Below are 21,825 nucleotides of genomic sequence, written 5' to 3' on the forward strand. Positions count from 1 at the left end.
ACTCCCCTATTTATTATTTTATTTTAAAAAATACCATTTTCCAAACCCCACCTGCAGTGTACATAACATTTGTTTGGGGTGAAATGGTAGTAAAAGGGATGTTGTCTCGATTAGTGATTGAGCCTATGGATAGCCATATTGGTTTAAAATCACAGTGCCTATATACTTTTCCCATTTGTCCTCTGCAAGTTGATTTATTAATGTTCTGTCTGTGTCCTTTTAGCAATCAAGGGATGTGAATGTCAGKSSAACGGMTGCCCTTCATTGTCTCCCAGCACTACCTCGTGAAAGCGACTCAGAGGTGTTCAAAACCTGCAAGGTTGGTTAATATACTTCAGGGTTATTACAGAGTTTAAGACTGCTCCTTTTAATATTGACGTGCCCAGAAATCACAACACATCTTCCGCATTGGTTGATCTGTATTTCAAACTCTTCCGGTTGTCATACTGTAGGAACGTGAGTCAAGAAATCCTGCTGTCCTCATTGGTCCAGTCTGCATACTTGCTATCATCTCTGATGATGAAGATGCAGTCTCCCTTCAGCCACACCAAGTCTCCATCATCCACGAAGATAGAGTGGTGATGCACAGCTTCCAATCCAGGCCAGATGCTTTTCTCGCTCTAATTGGCCTGGTTTATGCTCTACATCTGGATTACCCAAAACCCATGTCCAGCTCATTTCTACTCATTCAGCAAGTGTTCCTTAACGTTGATTGCGAAAAGCTCAAATCAAGTTTTGGCCTTGAAAAATAAACTGTAACCTAATTATAACCTGTTTTCAGGTCAAATGTGCCTGTGGTAAGACAACAGATTTTYTTTCTTTTTTTTTTCTTCAACCTTAGAAAAGAGAACTTGGTGATTGGTGGAACAAAAAAAAGTTGATGTATGCTTTTTTTGTTATTTCCTTTCATGTGGGTTCTCTTGAAATGTAACCAGAGGAACACAAATTGACTGACAACTGTGAATCTCATGTGTTTGAAATGTTGTTGTGGTATTCTCCAATAATAAATTATATTAATTTGTACAGTTCAACATGAAATTTACACCTGAACCTAAATGATCTACATGGAAGCACACTGGGAGGGATTGGCTTGTGTGTTGTTGTCTTAGCAAGGAGGTAGGCCCAGTAAACTATGACTGTGCTTTTGTAGACTTTGTAAAAAATACATTGAATGTGTACTTTTGAAGGAGTTACATTTGTTTTACACAATAATATTTACTTCAGCTATTATGTTTGTTATAGGTTATATTGCCTAACCAACAAATACTCACAATCAGTATTTGAATTATCAGACGTCAATACTCTTATTAATTAACTTGAAGTCTTTAGACGTTTACAAAGCAAAGCATGATGAACCGCTAAATGGGTTGGCTTTGAACTTTGCTCCCTGGTTTACTTTGAGAGAACATGTCATCATGATAACCTCTACTTACAGTATTAATACTGAGCACATTCATATAGCAGTCTATACAGTAATATACTCAGTCATCTGTCTGTGTTATAATATTGTGGTGTTGAGGGAGCTCATGRTCTCCAGGTATTACTTCAGGCAGTGTTAACAGCAGAGCTCCAATGATAATTGATTTTGGCATGTTGTGTGGCATCTTCCTGTTCGTTGCACAGCATAAAATTGTTTTCCACAGCAGGGTTAACTGGTGCATCTGAACATCATTGTTAGTAGGCCCAACTTCTAAGACACACCATACACATCATTTTGAAACTAGGGAAATGGAACAGTTAGACCTCACTAGCCACCCCTTTCCTAAGTCAGTCTCTCTTCCTGCCTATCGTTCGTTCCCCTCTTATGCCTTGTCATCTTACTTGCCTCCTATTGTCTCTTCCCACAACACACACCAGCCACATGTGGATACAGCCAGATAAGAAATGAATGGGTGTCAAATGGTTGGTGAGATCTTCTCATGCCCTCCACCCCTTTTGTCAATTTTTTATGCCTTACACAATTTGTCCTCCCTATAGTCTGCCATCAGACAGAGTAAATTGTGCTGATGTACTGTCCTCTGCAGTGACTTGTGTGCTGATCCTAGTCTGGCCCTCTATAACATTGTACTCTGTCAGTGCGTGTGGTGTATAGCTGGTAGACATGCTTACTCTCTGGCATGATGTAGGCAGAATTATGTAGGCACCKCAAAGCCTAACGGTGAGAATAATACAGATTGCTAAATGTAGTAATGCCCCAATTGGTTAGGGCCAAACCTATTTGAACGGTGACAGGGTGAAGATGGAGGCCAACTCAAAATGTTGGAGGCCTATATTCCCCAAATTATGGCGCAATTACAATACACGTTCAATGTGTGCAGGACATGGTCCTTAAGCTCCTGGTGTCCAATTCAATTTAGATTTTAAAACTGTTTTGCATCTGATTGAGGAAGTGGTCTAGTGTTGATTAAATGTAGCTTGCATCTGGGCATAAAAGTGATAAACCTGGTGTTAATTGTTCATTGGTAATTATTAGATTAGTTGTGTGTAAAGTGTTACTGTGGATGTCTGTCTACAAGAAAATGTGGCGTATGATGCCCTGAATTAAGAGTAATGTTTATGTTCAAGTCATATAACCTCTAAACAGTTAGCTGATGTCATAAAAAGCTGGTTAATTTTACATTTTGGGCGGGCATCTGGAAGGATCATCGGCCAAAGGCAACATCTCCTCTGTGATCATACTGCACTTTCTCCAAGTGTGTGTGCAGTAGTATACCTCACACACAGGCGGCTTACTTCCCGCCAAGGTTTGTACAATTAAGTATATATAATTTAAAGCTACATTGCAYTAAGGAGCCAATTGTGAGCACGGAAATCTAATGTAGTCTCATTATTTAAGTTAGGGAGGAAATTTCCGGAGCCTGACGACGTAGCGTAGGTAAAAGGTTAACTTTTCAGCAGTTCATGTTGGCCAATTAATTTAACTTCACTAGGGTAGGGGGCAGCATTCGGAATTTTGGATGAAAAGCGTGCCCAAATTAACCTGCCTGCTACTCAGCCATAAAAGCTAGAATATGCATATCATTAGTAGATTTGGATWGAAAACACTCTGAAGTTTCTAGAACTGTTTGAAGGATGTCTGTGAGTGTAACAGAACTCATATGGCAAGCAAAAACCTGAGAAAAAATCCAACCAGGAAGTGGGAAAACTGAGGTTTTTTAGTTTATCAACTCATTGCCTATCGAATATACAGTGTCTATGGGGTCATATTGCACTTCCTAAGGCTTCTACTAATGTCAACAGTCTTTAGAACCTTGTTTGAGGCTTCTACTGTGAAGTGGGGGCGAATGAGAGGGGATTGAGTAAGGTCTCTCCCAGAGTGCCATGAGCTGACCATGCGCGTTCACRTGAGAGTTAGCTTGCGTTCCTTTGCAATTCTAAAGACAAAGGAATTCTCCGGTTGGAACATTATTGAAGAGTTATGTTAAAAACATCCTAAAGATTGATTCTATACATCGTTTGACATGTTTCTACGGACTGTAACGGAACTTTTTGACTTTTCGTCTGCACCTAGTGATCGCGCTCTATGAATTGTGATTACTGGGCTAAACGCGTGAACAAAAAGGAGGTATTTGAACATAAATGATGGACATCATCGAACAAATCAAACATTTATTGTGGAACTGGGATTCCTGGGAGTGCATTCTGATGAAGATCATCAAAGTAAGTGAATATTTATAATGCTATTTCTGACTTCTGTTGACTAACATTGCGGATATCTGTATGGCTTGGTTTTGTGTCTGAGCGCTGTACTCAGATTATTGCATGGTGTGCTTTTTCCGTAAGTTTTTTTGAAATCTGACACAGTGGTTGCATTAAGGAGAAGTGGGATCTAAATTCCATTGTCATAAGCGTTGTATCTTTTAGGCATATGTTTATTATGAGTATTTCTGTAATTGGATGTGGTTCTCTGCAATCACTGATGTTTTGGAAACTAACGAACAATAACGCGCAAATGTAAACTGAGATTTTTGATATAAATATGAACTTTACCGAACAAAACATACATGTATTGTGTAACATGAAGTCCTATGAGTGTCATCTGATGAAGATCATCAAAGGTTAGTGAATTAATTTTTATCTCTATTTCTGCTTTTTGTGACTCCTCTCTTTGGCTGGAAAAATGGCTGTGTTTTTCTGTGACTTGGCTCTGACCTAACATAATTGTTTGGTGTGCTTTTCGTCGTAAAGCCTTTTTGAAATCGACACTGTGCTGGATTCACAACAAGTGTATCTTTAAAATGTTGTTAAATACTTGTATGTTTGAGGAATTTTAATTATGGGATTTCTGTTTTTTTGAATTTGGAGCCCTGCAGTTTCACTGGCTGTTGACGAGTGGCGTCCCACATACCCTAGTGAGGTTTTAAGGAGAAGTGCTGCTGGTTTTCATAACCTAGCCTAGTAAATACAAAATGACCCGAATGGTAAAAAATTAAGAAAGTTATGTGTAATACATTACATGATTGTTATAATGTTAGTTGCGGAACATTGTGAAAAATCTGTGGCTAGCTTTAGCAAGCATGAACTAACGGGTAAAGTTAGCTAGCTAGCCAACTCTGATGGATCAATGCACGTAAACAGGCTGACTACACCGCTGGCGTCGTGTGCGCGAGTGTTGCAAAATATATTTAGAAATCTATGTTTATTCAATTATTGCACCACACTGCTCGCACGCCAACGAGCGTCTGCGTTGCCAAGGGCTAAAATAGAAATCAGTTCTATTTCTGACTCAGATCGCACTGCAAGTCCTGCCTCTCCCATCTCCTCATTGGTTTGTAGAAGCAGGTACCCACGTGCCATCTCCTCATTGGTTTGTAGAAGCAGGTACCCACGTGCCATCTCCTCATTGGTTATACCCACGTGGGTGACTGAAGACCTAATTTATGAAAGTTGCCAATCATAATATAAAGTCAAGAGAAGAAAAAGCCTGGAAGGAAGAGCGATGACTAGAAACAATTCGGTTGACCGTTTTATGTGTGGATTAATTGTCGGAGTAGAGGACCTTGGGCATTTCAGGTAAAATAACAACTCAATGTTTATATCCCAGGACAAATTAGCTAACAACAGCAAGCTAGCTAAATAGGACAAATTAGCTAGCTAGCTAAATTTCCATAAATGTTTAATGCTTGTCGACCTGTCCCCAATTAATGTAATTGGTTCAGAGTTTGTTTTGATATTTTAACCTGTGTGTCGTTTGGTGTAGGGGGACAAAATCACGGTTTGGGTTCCGTGTAACGTTAACGTCGATAATTGGATGTTAAAATCCATCTGCCGTGACATGTGCGTATTTATTTGATGTTTTAACTGGTTGGCAGGCCGTCTCAACAATTAGCTAGCCTAGCTAACGTTACTTTGCAGAACAGAGACGCCTCTAGTTTATGTCAAATGCATTACTTGTCCACAGAGCTATGGGGACAATGTAAATGGTGTTTTGACTAATGTGTCAAATGCATTTCCTTTGAGAGTTAATGTTAAGCCTGCTCCTGGATTTGTTTTATTCCATGTTGGACCAACACACAGAACACTTGCTAGACCTATCCAGAGAAGCAGGGGAAGAAATGGACAGAAGATAGCTGCCATTCTGAATTTGTACAGCCAGGTATAGAAATTAAATCAGTAAGCAAAATTAATTGAAATGTTACATTTTAAGATCAGTGATACCCTTACACAAATATATTGATAGGACTGTCTCGGTTTTCACGTTTGTTGTTTTTGTATTTTGTATAGTGTTCACGTTATCGTCTCTTTGTTCATTAAACATGTTGAACACTAGCCGCGCTGCATTTTGGTCCTCTCCTTCATCCCAGGAAGAAAACCGTTACATATATAGTTMATGTTTGTAATGTTTCTCTGTAGCAACCACGTGATGTGAACACRGATGAACTGTTGTCCTCGGATGTCTTCCAGCAATACTCCAAGAGGATGACTCTGGAGTGTTCACAACTTGCACAGTGGGTTGTTTGAGCGAGGTTGTTAAAATATTATTTGACCCAAAATAAAGAAGGGAGAAATTACTTGTGTCTTCATAAGAGTTTATTGTGACATGATAATAACATTTTCATGTTCTTTCTCACGAGGGAACATCCCAAGACCCTGCAGCCATCAAGAGACCAGCCGCCATCATCTCAGTCATTGATGATGGAGACGTAGCTGCTGTGCCATTCCATCCAGGAAGAGTCTACGTGGTCCTTGAGGAGAATGTGGTTATGAAGGATTTCCAGTGCTGGCCTGATGCACCTGTATGTTTGTACGGGCTAATGTACTCACTCCAACATGGATACCTGAATTGCACGAAGAACAYGTTTGGGTTTATACAAAAAGTGTTGTTAAACTTGGATGGAGACAGAATGAAGCCAAAGGTCCTTGCTTTGAAAAATCAACTGTAAAATACCAATACCAAAAAACATTTATGGCGCTAAACAATTGTAAATAGCTACGTTATCCTATAAGGAAAAGAGATTTAGGGATAAAAAAAAACTGAAGACGACTAAATGTTTTGTATGCAAATGGMAAATAAAATGTCTGCCTGCATTTGATTTGATCTGTGCCTTTAGTCAAACCAGTCACAGAAATGAKAAAGTCATGCAATACTATTGGCCTTTAATCTTAACATGTACAGAGATACAAKAGTAACTTGACTYCAGTTGGTGTAGAGTTTAATTGAAAGGGTTTCTGTTTGGGAAAMCTGAACATTGGCATTGTGAAGTTAGCTTACAAATCCTTGTATATAGGAAGCTTTAGAGGCAATGGCCACAAATCTCACATTGSTGACGTCATCGTATGAAAAATGGCCGAGGTCCCAGAGGATGAAAATGGATAGGGAATCTTCATGGAGTTGTAAGGAGAGGTCGTTTGCATACCTGTGTAGTGTTGTTCACCGGTACATATAAGAACGTTGGGGAAACAACGTTCGCACACACTGTCTACTTGCATTTAGAACGTTTATATGTACACCTTAGTCAGGAATGAAGGTTTAGGACTGAAACATTGCGTGCATAAATACATTTTTTTAATCTGCAAGTATTACTTTGTTTTGTAACATAATGGAGTGAAAATTGTCATGGAGGAAGAAATGTAAATTGTCAACATTAATCTTCATTTTAAACAGTTGAATGTAGTCAAGTTGTTAGACTGAAATGGATGTCGGCACGTCACTACCTCATTATTTTAATTTTAAAACCTTCAGCACAGCTTTTAATTGAATGGAAGCTACCACATCAGTTGAAAGTGTTAATTACAGAAGGAAGGGTCATTATACTGTGCTTATGTTTTAATAGTTAAGTTGATGGGGAATGTTGCAGTGTTACACAGTATTGAATTGATTGAAAGTTGGAGGTTTGTTATCGGAGTCTTTTAAAAGTTMTGTTCAAATGAGTCATGCTGTACAGAAATGGAATTCATCTATTGATGGATGCTAAAATAGATGAATCATGTTTGGTGCATTCATGTAATTAGACATGTGTTTCTGAAGACGCAGTGTTTTAAAGAATTATTATATATATATTTTTYAACTGTTGTAAATCTAACTTGCTTTAGACTAGTTGACTGAAAGAACTTGGATTTTAAGAGTAGTTTTTGACTTAAAATGTTAAATTATTTGAGTTACTTAACAAAACATATAAAGTTACACAGGACTAAAATGTGATACCATTTTTTTTTACTGTTTTATGTTTAATTTACTCAAAAGTTGTATGCAAACTTGAACATGTTGATTCGGTATTTGTTGAATGCACTCCAAAGAATAGAGTAATTAATTACAGTGATACAACATGAATGATTTAAGTTATTAATCAAGTGATATTAACATATACAATAGTAATATTACTTGGAATTGTAAGTAAGTTGTGCAAAAGTTACACAGTTTGGATACTTAAACAATTGAATTCACAGTGACATGATAGAACCAAGTTAAGTGACAAGTTGTTATGGCTTTAATGTTTTGAGTACAAACAGAACTTTACAACAAGTTATTGTAGGGAGTAAAAGCAAGTTAATGGACAGACATCTTTTAAGTGTTCTGTACTCAAAAAAATATACTTCCACATGTTGCCCAGACCCCAAATATTTAGTAGATGTAGCTCAAACTACTATGTTTAGGTAACTCTGAAATTACCCTTAGTGGACAAAAAGTATTTAAGTGTGTGTTACACTACTAATCTACTTCATTAGCAAACTATGTTGAGCACAATGTACTTAAAATATTTCTCTACTTACTAAAACGTTTTGTGTTTAATCAACTTTAAATTGTGGCCCATTTGGGATCATGAGACACTTAGAGCTGGCTTTACTCAAACTATAACGTTGTAAGTAACTGTACTCTAGAATCCAAGTGCAGTGGATCCACAAAACTGTAGAGTAATGATAACTAATAAGGGTTTACAGTGCAGCCGCCCTTAATTCACACAATAGTCCATGACCCTAAACCATCCGTTCCCCATCGGTCAATGCCCATCTCTATATTGCCTAAATATTGATGTTATGGATTTTGTGGTGGAACTTTCCCCCAAAATTGCTTCCCCCAAATCCTAACACTAATGTTGTTTGTACAAATACGAATAGAGCAGTTTGTTTCGATGTCTTTATTTTCACTCAGGCAGGGATGTCAGAACATAATCACTTGTCTGGGGTGCATTTAGAAGTACCGACTGCCCATTGCGGCGACAACCACTTTCATGAACTTCTGCCAGGTTGCTTGGATTTCAGGAGTGAAAGCGGCTCCGAACTTGGCGGCAATGACAATTGTGAGGACGTCAGCCAACACCTGTGGACAAAAGACAAAAGAGGAAGATGTTAAATTAGACTGCTGTTTTTGTTTTACCTTTGTAATTAGACGTGTAGCCTAAAACATATTGCGCGAGACAGAAGRCATACCCTGAAATTTTCAGGGTCGACGAAGAGTTTGTTAGCGTGGGTCTCGCTCAGTGACTTGTATGTGGCCAAGATGTTGCCCATGTTCTTCACAGCTTTATCCAGAGCTCCACACACGACCTTGCCGTGAGCAGCAACTTTGGGGTTGCCCATGATTGCTGCGGGAGTGGACACATCTCCGAAAGAGCCGAAATAACGCTGAGTCCAGGGATAGACGATCAGGACTCTGTCATTGCAAGAACACCGAAATATGTGGATTATTTTCAAATCTATTTCAATTATATGCCTAGTTAATAATCTAATATGCGCCATTCAAACTTAATATCAACTCAATATTAATAGTAATGATAAGATAACAGGACAAGTATAATAGTGTTATAATTACTCATGATCATCTCCACTATAAACTATATTAGATGATATATTTGAATGAGGCTGAARMCATGACCTACCTTGCCAGAGCCAGTGGTCCGACCTCATTGATATCTACTTTGCCCCAGACAGCACTGATGGTGCTCTTCTCGGCGTCTGTCCAGTCAACCATGTTGTCAGTGTTTTGTTTTCCGGTTTTGCAACAAGATTGAACAATGAATGTGTTGTGTAGGGAGACACTGCATGCAACTTATATTTATGAGTGCACTCCGCCCACTGGAGGCGGCGCATGTGATTGGCTCTGGAAAAGATCAGTATTGGCCAAGTGTTTACTGAGCGCTTCAGCTCTTGTACTTGATAATTCAAGCTAATTCCGGCCTACAATTTTGCACAGTTTCTTATCTACGACAATATTTTGCCTTCCTTTTTTATCGGGKTATTCAGACCGGTCCCGCCCATTTTAAGTGATTAATTTCAAGACATTACAAATGATAAGCAGGAATGTCCTGTATTATTTGCAGATAGGTGTGTACCCATGTCCTCGCATGACCTCTGTCTTCCTCTGACTTTTTTCCGATCATCATTCGAAGTCCAAGCAACCTTTTAATTGGGGATCATATCCAACTTTAATTGAACAAATGCCAAATATGTCACCTTGAATAAATATTTTCTAAATTGAATGCAGGTCTTGAAGGTGGATTTGATTTGTACAATTTAATTTACTAAGGTGCATCGTCATTTTAAATAGCTAATTAACTAGCAATGAAATATTTATCTATTTTGGCAAAAGCAGCTTTAGAATTAGCCTATTGGAAATATATGATTGATTATACAGAAATATTTCGTTTRTGCAACGAAATAAATTATTATTATTATTATGTATTATATTTATCAAACAAATTGTAAAATTGTTGACAGCTCTGGTACAATTTATTTCCATACATTGTTTCACAGTACAGTCAGAAGACGAAAACATAGGCAAAAATGTTTCAGAAAAACGTTAATAATGTATATTATTACAAACATAGCCCTCTGACATCTTATGGGAGGGCCTAATATAGAAATTCTAACTTAACATTTGATAAAAGCCAAGATAACGTTTCTTACTCTTGGATTTTGACCAAGATGGTTGCAGTGTAGGGGGAGTGTACCCTAGTAGCTGGGCGTGTCTGCCGCTCTAYKKTAATATAAAGGGACCTAGTTGTATAGGCAGTCATCTTCAGTTCATTTCTCGTAGATTTAACACACGTCAATCAATAAGGAGCAAAATGAGTCTGACAGCAAAGGACAAATCTGTGGTCAAGGCYTTCTGGGGCAAGATTAGTGGAAAGGCAGATGTCATCGGCGCTGAGGCTTTGGGAAGGTAAGCCTTGTTAATGAAAGAATGATGAGAATGGTTGTGTTTAACCTGCTGACAGCGGCCTATGTGCATTTTAACATTAAGTCAACTACTTTCATTACATTGTAGACAGACGATGGGAGGAGTAAGATACGCATAATGCTTAAAAGTTAAGGCATCTAAATACGCCTAAAATGGTATACAAACTCATTTGCAGGATGCTGACSGCYTACCCCCAGACTAAGACCTACTTCTCCCACTGGGCAGACCTGAGCCCCGGCTCTGCCCCAGTCAAGAAGCATGGAGGCGTCATCATGGGTGCAATTGGTAATGCTGTCGGACTGATGGACAACCTCGTGGGTGGACTGAGTGCTCTCAGCGATCTGCACGCCTTCAAGCTGCGCGTTGACCCTGGAAACTTCAAGGTTTGCCCCCAGATAACCTATTGTCTTTATATTGATCACTCTCGACTTCAACTCTAAGTCTGTTGCTGGCTTAATTCGTTAATATTAACTCTTAAAATATACTTTTCAGATTCTGTCCCACAACATCCTTGTGACCCTGGCTATTCACTTCCCTGGGGATTTCACTCCCGAAGTGCACATTGCTGTGGATAAATTCCTTGCAGCTTTGTCCGCTGCCCTGGCTGACAAATACAGATAAATTGTAGTTCAGTTCCTGAGCTGTTGTTATCACAATAAAATAAACGGGCAATGAATTAAGTTATGTTCTGTTTTTGTGTCCTTATTCCACCATATTTCACCATCAAGGTCATATTTGAATGTTAGCAATACAACAGGCTAAATACAGTAGATTCACACATTTAAAAAAAAAATGGAATGACAAAGGAATGAAGACATAATAACATAATGGTGCTTTTATTTTTACTAGCTCTATGTTGTTTCCCATCATTTTGTCTAGCCTATCTAATACGTGTAACAATTATTTTGATGAATGTGAAGTAGTTGCTGAATGGGATACTACTAGAGTCAGCATAGGCACAATTTTGAGTATTTTGTCACTTGTATTGGGGTAAAATCAACGTGTAATTTGTAACAAGATAATTCAGAGAATGGTATTTAGTATTTTCAATGTAGTGAATTTGGTCCAAAATTGGGAAGTGGACTCGACTTTGAAAGCGAACACGTTGCTTAACTGAAAGTCCTGCGCAATCTAAAAAAATGACGTGTTGTTTGGTTGGCACAACTGCTGGGCTGCCGGCGTTTGGTATTTAGTTAGGTTGTTTTCTTTAAAAAGAGCAGTGTTGCCTGATGCTGGGCTATTGGTGCTGGGCTATTGAGATTTATAAAATGGGTGGTTCAAGCCCTGAATGTTGATTGGATAACAGCCGTGGTATATCAGACCCTATACCACTATGACAAAACATTTATTTTTACTGCTCTAATTACGTTGGTAACCAGTTAATAATAGCAATAAGGCACCTCGGGGTTTGTGGTATATGGCCAATACACCACGCTAAAGGCTGTATCCAGGCACTCCGCAATGCATAAGAACAGGGAACAGGACATAGCCGTTGTACAGTTGAAGTCGGAAGTTTACATACACTTAGGTTGGAGTCATTAAAACTCGTTTTTCAACCAATCCACACATTTCTTGTTAACAAACTATAGTTTTGGCAAGTCGGTTAGGACATCTACTTTTTGCATGGCACAAGTCATTTTTTCAACAATTGTTTACAAACAGATTATTTCACTTATAATTCACTGTAGCACAATTCCAGTAGGTCAGAAGTTTACATACACTAAGTTGACTGTGCCTGGAAAATTACAGAAAATGATGACATGGCTTTAGAAGCTTCTGAGAGGCTAATTGACATCATTTGAGTCAATTGGAGGTGTCCCTGTGGATGTATTTCAAGGCCTACATTCAAACTCAGTGCCTCTTTGCTTGACATCATAGGAAAATCAAAAGAAATCAGCCAAGACCTCAGAAGAAAAAAAAATCCTTGGTTGCAATTTCCAAATGCCTGAAGGTACCACGTTCATCTGTACAAACAATAGTACGCAAGTATAAACACCATACCGCTCAGGAAGGAGACGCGTTCTGTCTCTTAGAGATTAACGTACTTTGGTGCGAAAAGTGCAAATCAATCCCAGAACAAAAGAAAGGACCTTGTGAAGATGTTGGAGGAAACAGGTACAAAAGTATCAATATCCACATTAAAACAAGTCCTATATCGAACATACCTGAAAGGTCGCTCAGCAAGGAAGAAGCCACTGCTCCAAAACCACCATAAAAAAAGCCAGACTACGGTTTGCAACTGCACATGGGGACAAAGATCATACTTTTTGGAGAAATGTCCTCTGGTCTGATGAAACAAAAATAGAACTGTTTGCCATAATGACCATCGTTATGTTTGGAGGAAAAAGGGGGATGCTTTGCAAGCCGAAAGAAACCATCCCAACCGTGAAGCACGGGGGTGGCAGCATCATGTTGTGGTTGTGCTTTGCTGCAGGAGGGACTGGTGCACTTCACAAATAGATGACATCATGACGGAGGAAAATTATGTGGATATATTGAAGCAACATCTCAAGACATCAGTCAGGAAGTTAAAGCTTGGTCGCAAATAGGTCTTCCAAATGGACAATGACCCCAAGCATACTTCAAAGTTGTGGCAAAATGGCTTAAGGACAACAAAGTCAAGGTATTGGAGTGGCCATCACAAAGCCCTGACCTCAATCCTATAGAAAATGTGTGGGCAGAACTGAAAAAGCGTGTGCGAGCAAGGAGGCCTACAACTTGACTCAGTTACACCAGCTCTGTCAGGAGGAATTGGGCCAAAATTCACCCAATTTATTGTGGGAAGCTTGTGGAAGGCTACCTGAAACGTTTGACCCAAGTTAAACAATTTTAAGGCAATGCTACCAAATACGAATTGAGTGTATGTAAACTGGGAATGTGATGAAAGAAATAAAAGCTGAAATAAATAATTCTCTCTACTATTATTCTGACATTTCACATTCTTAAAATAAAGTGGTGATCCTAACTGACCTAAGACATGGCATTTTTACTAGGATTGAACGTCACGAATTGTGAAAACTGAGTTTAAATGTATTTGGCTAAGGTGTATGTAAACTTCCGACTTCAACTGTATATTGGCCATATACCACACCCTTATTGCTTAAATTACCCAGTGGGTCAGATCAGAAGATTGGAGACGTAGTTTAGGGGTGTGGCTTTCCGATAATTATGTTTAGCCACCATGAGAGTTAATGTAATTCTTGTTAATCTGTTCTGTTGTGTAGTTATCACATGTTAAGGTTGAACATTCACTTTTTTTATCTTCAATGAGGCTTAGAGAAGTGTATGAGTTCCCTAAAAGCCTGTGCAAATCACATTGTTGGGATAAATACCACCTTATTATAATATGTAATACATAATCTGAATATTCTAGAAGAATGTTTCAAATGCAAACATTTTAAAAACTCTTAAATGTAACTAAATGTAATCTAAAATGTAATCTACATAATCCCCCAAAATAATGATTTATCATGAGAGGGCCAAAAACAATAGTAATACTGTATACTCCAAGAAATGTTAACATCTCCCCTTTCTGTTAAACGTAGTTATAAATTGCTGAGGTGTAGTCACTTTTGAGAACACAAGCTCAAGTACAAAGTACAAATATGATACAAATATGAAAACATTAAATATTTATATGATGTATTTCCTGTTCAACAAAACAGTATGAATAAGACTTCAAATTACTTATATGCTTTCTAAATATAGTATAATCAAATTTAAAATGACTAACTATAAGATTTCACCTTCCTTTTAACTGTAAAATACATATTTGTATATACAATGTTAGAGAAAATGTGCATATTTTCTAAAGGTCTCTCTTGATCCAAATGTCTTCCCCCATTGCTGTGAATGTCTCACAGAACTCTTCCTGAACTAATTAGGAATTCGACTTTCATCTCATTTTAATCTGGTCCATCTATGACAAACAGAAAGTGGTTTTCGTTTGAAATATATGAATTATTTAAGATTACTGTCTATCAATCGATCTCTAAATGTGCTACAGCGACGAGACCACCATATCATGTTACTTTATGATGTAGGGATTCCAGGTATATGCGTTGTTAGTTGTTAGTGGCTGTGACATAGTGTTCAGCCAGGAGTTGATGGACAGTGAATTGATGCAATAAATAATATATATAGGCCTTTTTTACCCTCCAATTCCGTTATATCAAATTGGTAGTAGCAGTCTTGTCCCATCACTGCAACTTCCATACTACAGATCCGAGTTCGCATGGCTCTCGACCTTCACCTCGCCTCTAGCACTGCGCTGTGCCTTAGACCGCTGCGCCACTCCGGAGGCCGCAATAATACTTGCAGCTCTATTTTGTATTTTATCGGATTTGTTTGAATAAAGCTCTGCATCAGTTGCCCTCGTTTTGCAAGACGGCGCGATCTGTCACATTGCTGTGGATAAATCCGGTGATGGTGAGGGCAAGGCTCCAAAATCATATTTTAAATGGATTGTGTTAGGCTACTCAAGTAATGTGTTGAAAATAATTTCACATGATTGGGCTATGACGTTTAAAATGTTGCTAAAAAGATTGACTTAAATGGGTTTTTAGGTCCAAAAATGGTAAAAGCATTTGTTGACAGTGGATTGCAGTCATTCTAAGGAAATACATATTTAACTATCTAAAACAAAGAAAATAAATATTTAAAAATACTGTAGTTGTCATATTACAATTAGCAAACATTATGTGATGGTCGGCAGGTAGCCTAGTGGTTAAGAGTGTTGTTAACCGAAAGGTCGTGCGTGCCATTGAGCACTTAACTATAATTCAGCAGACTCTCTGGATAAGAGGCATCTGCTAAATGTAAAACATGTGATCGTCTGTCCACGTTTTAGGAAATCATTTATTTTTCATACTTGAAAATGTGTAGGCAAGGCATCGCTTATTTGAATCCACTGAAGGTCTAACTAGAACCCATTTGCCATCAGTGCAATTGCAGGAGAGCATTTACCATAAAAAACAACACTTCAAAAAGATAAATGCTTTTAAATGTATTTTATTATTTTCAGTATGTGTCGCTATGGCACAGCTTCCAGCCTAACAGACTGGAGTTGGAGTGTCATCTCTCTTCCATATTGATGCTCTAGTGGTACTGTCTGCCAAGAGCGGACACAACGACAGCCAGGAACTTCTGGAAGGCTTCCTGAATATCAGCACTGAAAACGGCGGGACCGAGCTTGGCGGCCACGCACACGGTGATGCAGTCGGCGAGGAGCTGTGGAGAGTGGACGGTAAACGAACCAGATGGAGAATGTAATATTGGAATAAGCTTTACATCGGCTCATAACGCTATTTAATTYATAAGACRATKTATTTTTGTATTTTGTTTCAGTTTGCTAAAGTGTAATACTCACCCTGAAGTTATCGGGATCCACGTGCAGTTTCTCGGAGTGCATCACACTCAGTGCAGCATAGGTGTTCTTGATGTCATCCAGGTTCTGCACAGCTCTGTCCAGTCCGTGCATCACGGTCTTTCCGTGCTTGGCCACGGCGGGGTTACCCATGATGGCAGCGGGTGTGGACAGGTTGCCGAAGGTGCTAAAGTGTCTCTGAGTCCATGGAGACACGATCAGAAGTCTAAAAAGAAATAAAACAGGCTGCCATTACAATTATACTTCACAATCAATATGGTCTGTATCGCACCAAAGGTGAACACCGCGGTTTCCAACTACACAATTAGTGCTAAATAGTCTAGGTAGCCTATTATCGTGTTATTATTTAATGATGTCTACATAAATATTATAAGAATGTACCTGGCCAGGGCCTGGGGTCCGATCTCATCCACGCTGATCTTTCCCCACAGGCCTACGATGGCACTGCGCTCAGCATCTGTCCAGTCGACCATGTTGACGTTTGTTTGTTGATTTCCGTTGGTACTTGCAAAATGTTACAAGGGATTCCTGAACTGTTTGTCTCCTGGGACTTCCAATTTATTGATGTTCCGTATCTCCGCCCTGAACAGAACACAGAAAATGATTGGATGAACGTCTTGAGGGGGCAAGGTCCTCGAGTGTGTCACATATCGTCATGGTGCCAACTTCATCCCACCTTTAAAGATAATGCTTGGTCATTTAGGCGTTGCCAAATTCAAATGATTATGGATGGAATAAACAAGTCATGATTAGCCTTCATCGGCATTTTTGTCAAAATGTAGTTATTGACATAGCCTTGTTCTGTTCAATGTTCTCTACATACTGTATACTTAATACTCCAATTCATATTGTTTTAAATTCAAAATAATATCTAACACCACTCAAACCAATGAAGGTTCGGAACTTTAATGCTAATTATCTCAGGATAGAACCTTATTTAGCACAAAATTATCTTTTCATTTATCGTTGTAATATTCACATTGAATTGCAATATTATCTTTATAAAATGCTAATTATTGATGTAAGTGTTTATTTAGGGTCTCATTTAAAAAAAAGAAAAGCCTAGATTGGGAGTAAACTATTAAAGAAAGAGCATGACTCAATGTGTTTTATCTTCATATTCAGAAGGCCCCACCCATTTGAAAGTTCCATATTTCTGGTCTTTTTGAATGATTAATCGAAATGTCAGTTGGTGACTAGTCGTTTTATAGGCCTTCATCAGGGGAATTGATACGTTCTAACTGGACACCATTCAATGTGGATGTTAGCCTATTTCATTCAATGAAACTACAGCTTTTTGTTTAACTCCACTGAAATACAATGCACGTAACCTATATCTTGTTACAATGTTTAGTGATAGGCCTAGGCTACGCTTTGCAACCAAAACAAAACCTTTCCGATTATCAGGTCTATACTTTGTCTCAGTATTTATGTGTTAACTGTGAATATTGACTACATAGGCCAAATTGGATATAAGCCAACACGTCTTGATTTGGTTGCTAGTTGCCAATCCAATCACGTTGCAACTATTTGTCAGTGTTGCGGAAGCTACTCTGAAAATATAATTTACCAGGTTAGCAATTACTTCACACTGGAAGAAGATAAGCTACACTAAAGCTACCCCTAAGAAAAATATAAAGGTACAATGGCAAAGTAGTTCACTATTCAAACTACTTCGTAAAAAATGATCATATGTAAATCTGAAATGTAATAGAGTAAAAACTGTAAGTCAGAGAACGTTGGGGTAAAATGTTGACAGTGTGTATTTTAGCCTATTAGCAGAAAAACGATGTTTCAAGTCAGAATTAGGCAGGTCTAATGCACCAAAAAAGTAAATGATTGCCTACTTCATCCATATTTTATTTTATTTAGCAAAAAAAGTAGTGTGTAGTTCCAGTAGTTAGCTGCTACATGGGGGAAAAGTAGTTAACTACTGAAAACCCTAACTAGATTTCAATGTAGATCAACTCCCACCAAGCTACTGCTAAATGTAGTTAAATTACTAGTTGAACTACATGTAGTCCACTACTCCCCAACACTGCCTTGTGTACAGAATCACATATACTCACCAATGAGTATAGGCAATTTTAGACCGTTTGACTAAACCTTAACTGTAAAGAAAATATTGAGGTATTGAGTGTTTCAAAAACACTTTGTTATTCAATCTATATGAAATAAATACATGCAATGTTATGACAGCATTTTTACAAACGAAATCGATTATGTGCAATTGTCATATTTTGGCCATTACACGAAGTGGCTCAGTTCCATAACATATTAAAAAAAAACATGAATCATGTCTTGGAAAAATGCCCAATGAGGGGAGGAGCCGAGATTACATCGGGGTGTGCCTTTTCTTGTGCCTCAATAAAAACAGCCTCTGAGAAGTCTGTGCTCACACGCTTCTTTTCTCAGCATCTTCATTTAAGTGGGTTAACGGACAAGACGCAGCTATGAGTCTCTCAGCCAAGGACAAAGCCAACGTGAAGGCCATCTGGGGCAAGATCCTCCCTAAATCCGATGAGATTGGAGAACAGGCTCTTTCCAGGTAATTACATAACGATGTATGATAAATTAGACTAAATTAGATAAATAGACTTGAACATGTATTCAAATTATTAACACAACTCCTCAGTCAATTATATGGAAGCTATGAATGCGTAGCCTATCTCAGCAAAAATATGGACGGGATTTCCGACCGTGTGAATTATTATTTAAGATGAATTTTGTCTCACCTGATTTCTAATGTCCACGACAGGATGCTTGTCGTCTACCCCCAGACCAAGGCCTACTTCTCCCACTGGGCTTCCGTTGCCCCCGGTTCCGCTCCAGTGAAGAAGCACGGCATCACCATCATGAATCAGATCGATGAATGTGTTGGCAACTTGGACGATCTCTTTGGTTTCTTGACCAAGCTCAGTGAACTGCACGCCACCAAGCTGAGGGTGGACCCCACCAACTTCAAGGTAAGAGAAAAAGACACAAAGAACCCACAAAAAAATCTGAGTTTTTACCTGTGTGAAGGTGAAATAATCTATTTCCCTTTTGCTTTGCAGATCCTGGCTCACAACCTGATTGTGGTCATTGCCGCCTACTTCCCTGCGGAATTCACCCCCGAGATCCACCTGTCCGTGGACAAGTTCCTGCAGCAACTGGCTCTGGCCCTGGCGGAGAAGTACCGCTAAACCGGAGTTCAGCTGCTAAACTGTCATCAGAGCTACAAGCTCTCACAGTCTTACATCAGAATTAGACGTTCATCCATGTTTCTCAAACGTAATGTCCTTCCGATATTGACACACTGACAATAAACCTAAATTAAACTCATACTGAGGTGTTTGTTTTTCATTTTCGTTATCCATAGGGGGCACAGGGGGCACAGTACCCCATCATATTTTTCCTCTTAAATAACGAAATAATGATAATAATATTTTTCTCTGTAGCACTACTAGCCATTTAGCAATTGTATGAAGTTGGCTTTAGCTAGCTCAGATGGGTTCCCAATCTCCCAAACTCATAAATATCTACCAATAAGCCATTTCAGGCTATCAATCAAGTTAGAGAAGCAAGCTTGTCAAAATTCTTCAATTTAGGGACCACCCCACAGCCATCCTCACTTACTGTGTCCCCTCAGATCTTTGCGGTGCACGAAGCCCCTGCTCACATTGTCTTGTGATTTACAGTGCATTCGGAAAGAATTCAGACCCCTTTACCTTATCCACATTTTGTTACGTTACATATTTATTTTAATATCTATTAAATCGTTTATTCCCTCATAAATCTACACACAATACCCCACAATGACAAATCAAAAACAGGATTTAAGAAATGTTTGCAAATGTATTAAAAAAACAACAACAGGAGGAGTCGTGTAGGACCGCCAAAAAAGATGGCAGCATTTTAGAGAGCTCCTACCCGCATGCAAATATTGAAATTCAACGGCATACGCTTTCATTTGTGTCTTAATATATTGACTTGAAGTACAGTTTAATATAAAGATAATTTACATTTTGAAACATTTTGCTAAAGTGGCGTTATTGGAATGTCGACACACGCTAAAAACGTATTCAAGCCTAACACACGGTTTTCACAGAAGGCCACATCGGCTAGCAAACAAACAGCAAGTCTTCCCGAACACCCCCACCGAGACATTGAAAAACACGTAAACCCAGAGAAATCGGTACATATTTAGGATCTATTTGAGCAAATCGGAAATTGAACATGATTTTGTTTGATGTTCCATCTGATTTATCCACGATAAAAACAAGCAAGAGTCTCACATTCAATATGTACATAATGCATTTCAGAAAATTTCGTGCGTTTAAATTTCGTGAATTTTCGTTAGTTTTTGTGTGGCTTAATTCGTGAGAAAAGACACGAATTTATGTGCTTCTTAATTCGTGCAAAAAGACACAAATTTAACCAGTAGGTGACACACAAGCCGTTGCAACAACCATGTAGACGCGATAATTTGTATTTCATTTTTGTTCTTCTTTATGGCTAATTGAACGTTATGAATATACAAAAATGTTGTCTTTGTTTAACCATGTTTAAAAATGTGTCGTTGTATGGCTATATGTACTGTTTTAGACTTGCTGAACAGACATTTTGAGAAAAGACACACATTTACGTGCGACTTAATTCGTGGGATTTTTTATTTATTAATGCCAATGCTGTTTTCTATGCTTGATTTCGCTTAATACTTTAATACTTTGGGATAGTGGTGCACTTGTAATCAGAAAGGCCCTTTTTTTCGTGTAGGCAACAGTACACGATTTTCTTCATAACCCATTTCATATTTCGTTTTCTTCATAATGCATTTATTACATGTTAAACAGGTTAATGTAAAATAATGAATTACGTTCATGTCAATCATGTTATATACTGTAACGCGTTCAACCAGTTAGCAAGTCAAAAATGTCAGTTTCCTAGTACCGACTAGCACTTGAATGGAGTATTATGTTGGCTTCACATTCTCATGGGAAATGGGAAAATGGGAAGTTGAACATGATTGTGTTCAAGTGCTTTTGAAGTCGGAACAATTCTTAAACCAATAAGATTGGCAACATCATTTTCTAACTTCCCACTTGTAATTCCTATTCGGAGGGTCATTCAAGTGAAATTAGTAAGTGTAATAGACAACAGTAGGGTCTGGGTCGCGGCGTGTTCAGCCCTCATACCCATTCACGACCACCGCGGAGTGTCAGTATCCTACTTGGTGTCCGTTCAGTTAACTAGTAGAATTATTGTTTGTGAAGTAAGTATGGGGATTATTATTAAGGTTCTGGTCGTCTGAGATACCAACAGGCTATACAACAAACAATATAACTATAGAATTAAGAAACTAAAGTAAATAAAGTAATAATGAAATCAATGCAAAAACTAAAATATAACATTCACAAATGTTTGGTTGCTTTAAGACTAATAAGTCATGTCTACACAATAATATTGGAGCAGTTCCAATGTTTAGCCTAAATCCAATGTTTAGCCTAAATCCAATGTTTAGCCTACATCCAATGTTAGCCTACATCCAATGTTTAGCCTACATCCAATGTTTAGCCTACATCCAATGTTTAGCCTACATCCAATGTTTACCCTACATCCAATGTTTAGCCTACATCCAATGTTAGCCTACATCCAATGTTTAGCCTACATCCAATGTTAGCCTACATCCAATGTTAGCCTACATCCAATGTTTAGCCTACATCCAATGTTAGGCTACATCCAATGTTTAGCCTACATCCAATGTTTAGCCTACATCCAATGTTTAGCCTACATCCAATGTTTAGTCTACATCTGTCTTCAGATTTATTTTATGGGTGAT

At 38.4% G+C, this 21,825-nt stretch overlaps 4 protein-coding genes across 4 annotated transcripts; 2 read left to right on the top strand and 2 right to left on the bottom strand.

Moving 5' to 3' along the window:
• Positions 1 to 8,561: 8,561 nt before the first annotated feature.
• On the bottom strand, positions 8,562 to 9,472 carry LOC111981253 (hemoglobin subunit beta-1). Its single transcript, XM_024012445.2, has 3 exons — positions 9,318 to 9,472; positions 8,869 to 9,091; positions 8,562 to 8,758 (listed from the first exon to the last, which is right to left on the bottom strand). The coding sequence occupies exons 1-3, from the start codon at positions 9,407 to 9,409 to the stop codon at positions 8,630 to 8,632; spliced, it is 444 nt and encodes a 147-aa protein (XP_023868213.1). The 5' UTR covers positions 9,410 to 9,472; the 3' UTR covers positions 8,562 to 8,629.
• A 974-nt stretch (positions 9,473 to 10,446) lies between these two features.
• LOC111981257 (hemoglobin subunit alpha) lies at positions 10,447 to 11,302 on the top strand. Its single transcript, XM_024012450.3, has 3 exons — positions 10,447 to 10,600; positions 10,794 to 11,001; positions 11,111 to 11,302. Exons 1-3 carry the CDS (start codon positions 10,506 to 10,508, stop codon positions 11,237 to 11,239), a joined length of 432 nt encoding a protein of 143 aa, XP_023868218.1. The 5' UTR covers positions 10,447 to 10,505; the 3' UTR covers positions 11,240 to 11,302.
• A 4,310-nt stretch (positions 11,303 to 15,612) lies between these two features.
• LOC111981251 (hemoglobin subunit beta) lies at positions 15,613 to 16,677 on the bottom strand. The gene is made up of 3 exons (XM_024012443.3): positions 16,386 to 16,677; positions 15,987 to 16,209; positions 15,613 to 15,847 (listed from the first exon to the last, which is right to left on the bottom strand). The coding sequence occupies exons 1-3, from the start codon at positions 16,475 to 16,477 to the stop codon at positions 15,716 to 15,718; spliced, it is 447 nt and encodes a 148-aa protein (XP_023868211.1). The 5' UTR covers positions 16,478 to 16,677; the 3' UTR covers positions 15,613 to 15,715.
• Positions 16,678 to 18,392: 1,715 nt separating this feature from the next.
• On the top strand, positions 18,393 to 19,328 carry LOC111981255 (hemoglobin subunit alpha-4). Its single transcript, XM_024012446.2, has 3 exons — positions 18,393 to 18,552; positions 18,763 to 18,970; positions 19,061 to 19,328. The coding sequence occupies exons 1-3, from the start codon at positions 18,458 to 18,460 to the stop codon at positions 19,187 to 19,189; spliced, it is 432 nt and encodes a 143-aa protein (XP_023868214.1). The 5' UTR covers positions 18,393 to 18,457; the 3' UTR covers positions 19,190 to 19,328.
• Positions 19,329 to 21,825: the final 2,497 nt, after the last annotated feature.

The sequence above is a fragment of the Salvelinus sp. IW2-2015 genome, linkage group LG20 (genome assembly GCF_002910315.2).
Source record: "Salvelinus sp. IW2-2015 linkage group LG20, ASM291031v2, whole genome shotgun sequence".
In the NCBI taxonomy this organism is placed as follows: Eukaryota; Metazoa; Chordata; class Actinopteri; order Salmoniformes; family Salmonidae; genus Salvelinus; species Salvelinus sp. IW2-2015.